At 37.1% G+C, this 7,097-nt stretch overlaps 1 protein-coding gene across 1 annotated transcript in view; it reads right to left on the bottom strand.

Annotated features, from left to right (window-relative positions):
* Positions 1–6,471: 6,471 nt before the first annotated feature.
* The window catches only part of EMC2 (ER membrane protein complex subunit 2), a 59,161-nt gene continuing 58,535 nt past the window's right edge, over positions 6,472–7,097 (bottom strand). Inside the window, exon 11 of the mRNA XM_042463440.1 lies at positions 6,472–6,783. Coding sequence (XP_042319374.1) covers positions 6,697–6,783 — 87 coding nt within the window. The 3' untranslated portion in view covers positions 6,472–6,696. The remainder of the gene's footprint in view (positions 6,784–7,097) is intronic.

The following is a 7,097-nucleotide window of genomic DNA, read 5'->3' as shown; positions in this document are numbered from 1 at the left end:
TCAGAATTTCAAGCTTCCAGAATTTGAAATTTGAGCTGATTTTAAATTTGTGTACTGAGAGAGGCGTTAGGCAACCAAAGTATTCCAAGTTCACTGGGAGGTAGAAGCATCTCAGCTACATTATTAAAGCTAATTATATTACCTCAGAGTGCATATTTTTACAATGAATTCTCCTTACTCTCACTTCATTATTCAATTTTGTTTCCACTCTGGGTGGCTTAGAAAATATTTATTTATTTATTTACATTTTAAAAGGCTCCAAAGAAAAGTAATTATTGTTAATATTTCATGATCATTCCAAAACATGTTGGGGAACTACAAAACTCAGGATTTGATAGGATGGAGCTACAGCATTTAAAGTGGTGTCAAACTGCATTATTTTCACTGTGTAGATACACCCTATGACTCCAGGAGGCCGAGGTTTGAATTCTTGCTTGACTATGGAAACCCACTGCATGGCCTTGGGCAAGTCACACTCTCTCAGCCTCAAACGACAGCAATGGCAAACCTTCCTTGAACAAACCTTGCCAAGAAACCCCACAGGTCACCATAAGTCAGAAATAACTTAAAGCACACAATAACAAGGGGAGACGGTTCAACTCTGAAGCATTTTCCTCTTCCATGGTGCCAAGTATCAATCTGTCTTACTTTCTTTCATAGCTGTAGGCACACATGGGTCAACTTATAATGGGATCTTATCCTGGGTTGATTTATATATATATTAGAATCATAGAGTTGGAAGAGACCACAAGGACCATCCAGTCCAACCCCCTGCCATGCAGGAAATCCATATCAAAGCATCCCCGACAGATGGCCATCCAGCCTCTGCTTAAAGACCTCCAAAGAAGGAGACTCCACTACACTCCGAGGGAGTTTGTTCCACTGTCGAACAGCCCTTATTGTCACTTTTATATATAAAAAAACGTATTATTATTATTATTTATTATATATACTGCCCAGATATCCAACATTTTTCTTTAAAGAACTATTAGATGTTGCACTGCAGTGCAGTAATCTGATACATTTAGTGCTCCACAGAAAAATAAGACTCCATTGAACATCAGTTTTGAGAGCTTTTATTTAGTGAGCCCAATAACTATGAACAGGTAAAATTTCAGATCATTTAACTCGTCCCCCGGGTTACGAAATTAATTCGTTCCGGCGCCATTTTCGTAACCCGGGGGACTTTCGTTAGCCGAATCCCCATAGGCGCTAATGGGGAAAAGCCGCGGCTGCGCCGCGGCTCCATTCAAAACAGCGCCGGCTTTTTTTCGCAAGCCGGGGAAACGTTCGTAACCCGGAAATAATTAATTAATTTATTTTTTTTTCGTATCCCGGGAATTTCGTATCGCGGCGCGTTCGTATCCCGGGGTACCAGTGTAGTATTATTTTTACAAAACAGTATTGACTGAAGAAACAGTATCCGTGCACCTTTCTCCTCTAGATGGCATGTTCTCCCAGTATGTTTGCAGATGCAGGAATAAATCTGACTATCCTTTTAAAAATTCCTATATTCTGATTTTCAAAATAAAAACAACACAGAATAAACAGATATAAGCAAACAAATAAATATAGCAGAAAACATTATAGCTTTATATTCTAAAGCTGTAGTTGAGTTCACCATATTAAATGTTTGGTTTAGGATCAGCCTAAAGACATGTTTATAAAAAAGGTATTATTCCAATAATAGAGGAGGGTCCAGTTTTACCCAGAATGGAAGCTGGGGATACAGGGCAGAACCTTCTCACTCAATTGTAGATAGCTTTTTTTACCTAAGGCCATAAGTGCAGGAAGGGACTGCAAATGTCATCTAATCCAGCTCTCTGCCATGCATTCTCCTCTGCCATGATCTATTTGAGACAATAATCTTAGGTGGGCAAAGGACACTTGGGGCAGCACTGTTGAAGTAACTGGAACACTTTCACACACGACATTTTTTTCTGTTAAAATTGAATGTTACACATACACACACCTACCTGCCTTTGGGGAAAACTGAGGCAGCTCTGGACACATGAAACTGACACTATCACCTCACTTTCAACCAAGATTAGAATTCAAAGATATAGCCGTGTTCGTCTGTAAAATCAATATGGAAAGAGATCTTGTAGGTGCTACAAGATATCTTCCCATACTCACTTTTAACCACCTTGCTTGGTAAATCTGAAGATTAAAAAATTGTATGGGCATGCGGTAATGCAGCTGAACGACTTTAAAAAAAACCCAGTTGTCCATTTGCCCCATCCCCCTCCCCTTGATAAGATTTAAAACAAAACTTCCTGTTGATAAGTGCACTTGTCAATCTATGTAGGGATTCTGATAAATCAACAAGTTTCATACAAGAGGATGAGGTATAAACAATATATTTGTGGCCTTCCAGGTACTTCACAGTTTCTGATTTTGCATAGTAACAGGCATTGTCTCTGCATAGTTCTGCTGGGAAGTGCTCACCTTTGCTGGTGCAGATCTGATTTGTTCAGTATTTTTAATGCTTGAAGGGAGCTATAAAACCATCTTAATTTAAAAAACAAACAACCTGTACTTTTTCATTCACTCCTGTAATCACCTACATTTTGACTCAAATTTACACTATCTTGTCTCTCAAAGGATTATGTTGTCAGGACTGCTGAGTATATAAGAATCTGCACCAAAGAGTGTATTAATTCAAACACGACTCTAAAACCAATTTGCCAGTACTGCCCACCCTCCACGTTTGCGGCTCTGACTTTTGAAGATTTGATTATTCAGATATTATTATTATTATTATTATTATTATTATTATTATTATTATTATTATTATTATTATTATTTGATCAACATGTTCTCTCCAGGAATCTCTAGATTCTTCAGCACAACTCTGTGGTCAACATCCACCAGAAGTTGTGTTGAAGAACCTAGCTGTTCCTAGACAGAAGACTTCTCTAGGCATTTGCAGGTCCTCCAGGAAAATTCTGTGCTTAACTTCTGGCACATCTTGACCACAGAATTGTGCTGGAGGACCTAAAGATTCCTAGAGAGGCATTCTCACATGTTAAAAAAGTAGTAATTTTTAATTTGTGGTTTTCCCACTTCCATGGGGTCTTGTGCCCCTTAACCCCAACAATGTATTTGATTTCCGTACTATCTATGTCCTCCATTACCTCCCAGCATTTTCTTTCACCTTGTAATTCTGTTTGTCCCAGGTTGGTACCAACTATGAATTTACTGTTTCAACCAGCGAAGCAAAATTGGTCAGTTACGATTTGATTTGCACTTGCACTGGAAAAAAGGCCTGGAAACTATGGGCCTGAACAGACGGACCAAAATAAAGCTGCTTCAGGTCACTTTGGAGGTATGCTGTTTAAATGACACACGCATCTTAAGAGGCCAGAAGCTGCACCAAAGATGTGCTCCAGTCCTTAGGACTGGAGCATGGCTTTGGTGCGGCTTCCGGCCTCCAAAGTGACCCGAAGAAGCTTTATTTTGGCCTGTCTGTTCAGGCCCTTTGAGACTATGTAACTTTTGCAGCGAAAATTGCTGATGTTGCAAAAAACATGAATGGTTAGCTGCAAACTGAGAAGGGGATGTCTGGGATTCTTTAAAAGCTTACTCACATCTACACTTTGGCATACCGTGATATTCCTACCTCAAGAGGACATAAAAGCTATGAACCAATCCCTTGCTGTTCTACATTTCTCAAGGAATAACACTGTCCAAACAATTCACAATATTTCTTTCAATATGTACATGACTCTTAGCTTCACCTAAAACTGTAACTGCATCCTATTAAAGACCCTCCTCTCCTGCATGCCATCACCTCCACCTCTGTCTCCTGGGGAAGACATTAACCCCATGCCCACACCACAGAGGAAAAATGCTGTGAATTTCTGCTCATTTATGCCATAGCTCCAAGGAAAACAACAAGCTGTGCTCTTTTGCTGGCATGAACTTGGGACCTTGCACACAAAGGTTGTGTTCATACTGAATTCCAACAGTTTGCTCTGGTGCTGTATTTAGACCTGGAAATGCTCCTGGTCCTGGAGAACTTGTATGAGGCCTGTTCTAAATGAATATCTAACACTAGAAGAAAAAGCTTTACTTATTCTCCCTGTAGTGCTTTTATGCCAGAAGCCCAGTAAACAACCAGTTTATGTGTATGTACCGTCAAGTTGCCTGTCGACTTATGGGGACGCCATGAATTTCATAGGGTTTTCTTAGGCAAGGAATACTCAGAAGTGTACTACCCTTATATAGCAGAAATTTGAAAGTGCAGTCAGAGTAACAAATACACAACTAGACTATCCCATCTGACTCTTTAGAAAGTTAATTTTCCCAATGCTTTCAGATGCATTAAAATGTAGGACTAATTAGTTTAGAACAGAATGAAACCCAGGTTAAGAATGGAAACCAAAATTGGATTGTTTTTTGTGGATTTTTCGGGCTATGTAGCCATGTTCCAGAAGATTTTCTTCCTGACCTTTTGCCAACATTTGTGGTTGGCATCTTCATTTTTTCTATTTTCCACTTTTTTAACTAACTATCAAGTTTTTGGGAAATTTTCTTTCCATTATTATTGATGTTATTATTAAATCTTCAGTGATTAACTTTTTTTAAATATTAAAATCATATTTCTAATATATTTTTCATAAATGGGTTTCCAGTTATCTTAATTTATTTCTTAGTAAACTGCCTTAAAAATGCTCCATACTTTCATACTGTATCTACTTTCTCTGTATCTAAGTCTAACCATTCTAAGTCTCCCACACCTAACATGCCTTCTATCACATATCTCAGTTGATTAGCCTCATAATATTCTCTTAATTTGGGAAGTCCCAATACTACCTCTTTTTGTGATTTATACCAAAGTTGTACATTTAGTCTGGTTCTTTTCCCTCTATTACAATATGTATTCAATATTTGTTGCCATTTATTCAATTCGGTTTCCAAAACTTTTAATGGTAGCATTCTAAATAAAAGAATTAATTTTGGTAATATTTTCATCTTAATTAATGCTATTCTTCCAAAATACAATAGTTGAATGTTCTAGTATTCTAATTTTTTTCCACTTCTTTCCTTAATACTATCAGATTTTTATCTTCCATTTCCTTTAAATCTTTTGTTATATTTATTCCTAAATATTTTATACTACTTTTTATCTCTAAACTTTTCTTACAATTCACATTCCTCTTCTTTAGTGCAATTAAATAATATCATTTTCCCCAATTAATCTGTAACTCTGTCATCTCACCAAATACATTTAAATGTTCTTTTATTTTCCCCAATCTAGTCATTAAATCTTTAATGGTTAATAATGTGTCATCAGCAAATAAACTAATTTTATGTTTTGTTTTCAATCCTACTCCTTCTAAACTGTGATCTTCCTTTATAACATTCGCTAATATATCTATTACCATTGCAAATAATTCAGATTTTAAGGTTTGTATATAGTTTTTTAAATACATTTTTTAAAATTTTTAATATTTTTAACTTTACAAATTGTTTGTTGTTTAAACTCTTGAAAAATAAAATACAAGACTAATACAGTCGCTCCTCCATTTTTGTGGACTTTGAATCCGCATCCCTCACCCATTTGTGGGCAGCAAATGGAGGGGACAATATGGGGCATGCACTGCCATTCAAGCCAAGGGGGCTTGAATACTGGCGATTTTCTGTTTTTGCGCAGTGAAGCTTCTTCAGGTTCAGCAATATAGTATTTTAATATCTTGTTACTGGTCAAAAACTTGCAAGGCCTAAAGTCATCAGCCATTGACAAAGCTCCATTTTAAATTTTCATTCAAGCTTTAGCATTGAGGCTTCTTCCAAGCTATACTGGTCTTCCAAGCTTTTGGACTCCATATTTTCACATTGCCAGTGGCCTTTGACTACCTTCTCTTCACCATTGCTCACTGGTCTCCAAAGCAGTAATTTATCACTTACTGGAACTAGATCCTTTTCCTTTGACACACATGTATTTGTTTTTGGACTCCACCTTAATTTGGAAACCACTCTTTTCAAACGGAGCAGCCACTGCAGACTGGAATCATGAAAATAATATGGGTAGAAAGATTTTTAAACGTTTCTTTAGTAACAGCTTGAAAATAACCATAGAACCAGTTCCTCTCATACTGTGGGGACATAACTTAAACTTAGTACTTATGTCTTGTCTGATCAACTGTATGGACACACTTATTTTCATACTGCAGAAGGACATAAAAATAGCACTAACAATTCATATTACTTTGCAATAAAGAATGTACAGAAACAGTAATAGGTTAATGCCTCTATTTAGCACATGTATAGTTTTAGTACTGCTGCATCAACTGCTCTGTTTTGAAAATGTTATCCACCATATGGCATTCATTTTTATATGCAGGTTTCCAGCACTCCTACTTATGTACAATAAATCATTCTGCTTTATCATCACTTAAGTTTATTTCTACATCAGGTTATGGGCTTAAGCATTTACTGTACATACAAGATCTGAAGCAACTGATGTTCAATAAAATTCACTCATTTTATTTATTTCAGTGGCTATTCATCACAGTGGCAATAAATAGGAATCATATCTTATAAAACACATTATTTAAGATAGTCACTTTCACTTACATGAATCCACTGTTAACACAGCTCACAATTTAAAATTAACATAACTTTTTTATGACTGGAGGTTGGACACAGAGCTAGAAAAAGAAATCTACTTCTGGGCAGTTTTGTTATGGCTTAAGACTGGGTGATCTGCAGGGCCTCCAACATGTCTTCTACAGCTTTCAAAGAGTACTTGGTCTCCTTCTTACTGCGACCAGCATACTAAGGAGAAAAGAAGAAACATACTTTGAAATCCCTGGTGGTAATAACCACATGGCCACAAGCTTTCAGAAGCAACTGGAAGATCTGAGAACCAGGGATTATTTAATCATGCAGGAACCTTTCTAGTATAGGTCCATTACAAGTTTGTATGTGTATGGTTCTTCAAGGCCCCTGTCAACTTATGGTGACCCCATCAATTTTGTTGAGTTTTCTTAAGCAAGGAATACTCAGAGGTGGCTCTTCCAGTTCCTCCTTCTGAAATATAGCCTACAGCTAAAGGTTAAACGTACCCACACCCCATCCCTATGGAACTA

The sequence above is a fragment of the Sceloporus undulatus genome, chromosome 4 (assembly GCF_019175285.1).
Source record: "Sceloporus undulatus isolate JIND9_A2432 ecotype Alabama chromosome 4, SceUnd_v1.1, whole genome shotgun sequence".
NCBI lineage: Eukaryota > Metazoa > Chordata > Lepidosauria > Squamata > Phrynosomatidae > Sceloporus > Sceloporus undulatus.
The sequence above is the reverse complement of the archived record's forward strand: the minus strand, read 5'-3'. Positions and strand labels throughout refer to the sequence as shown.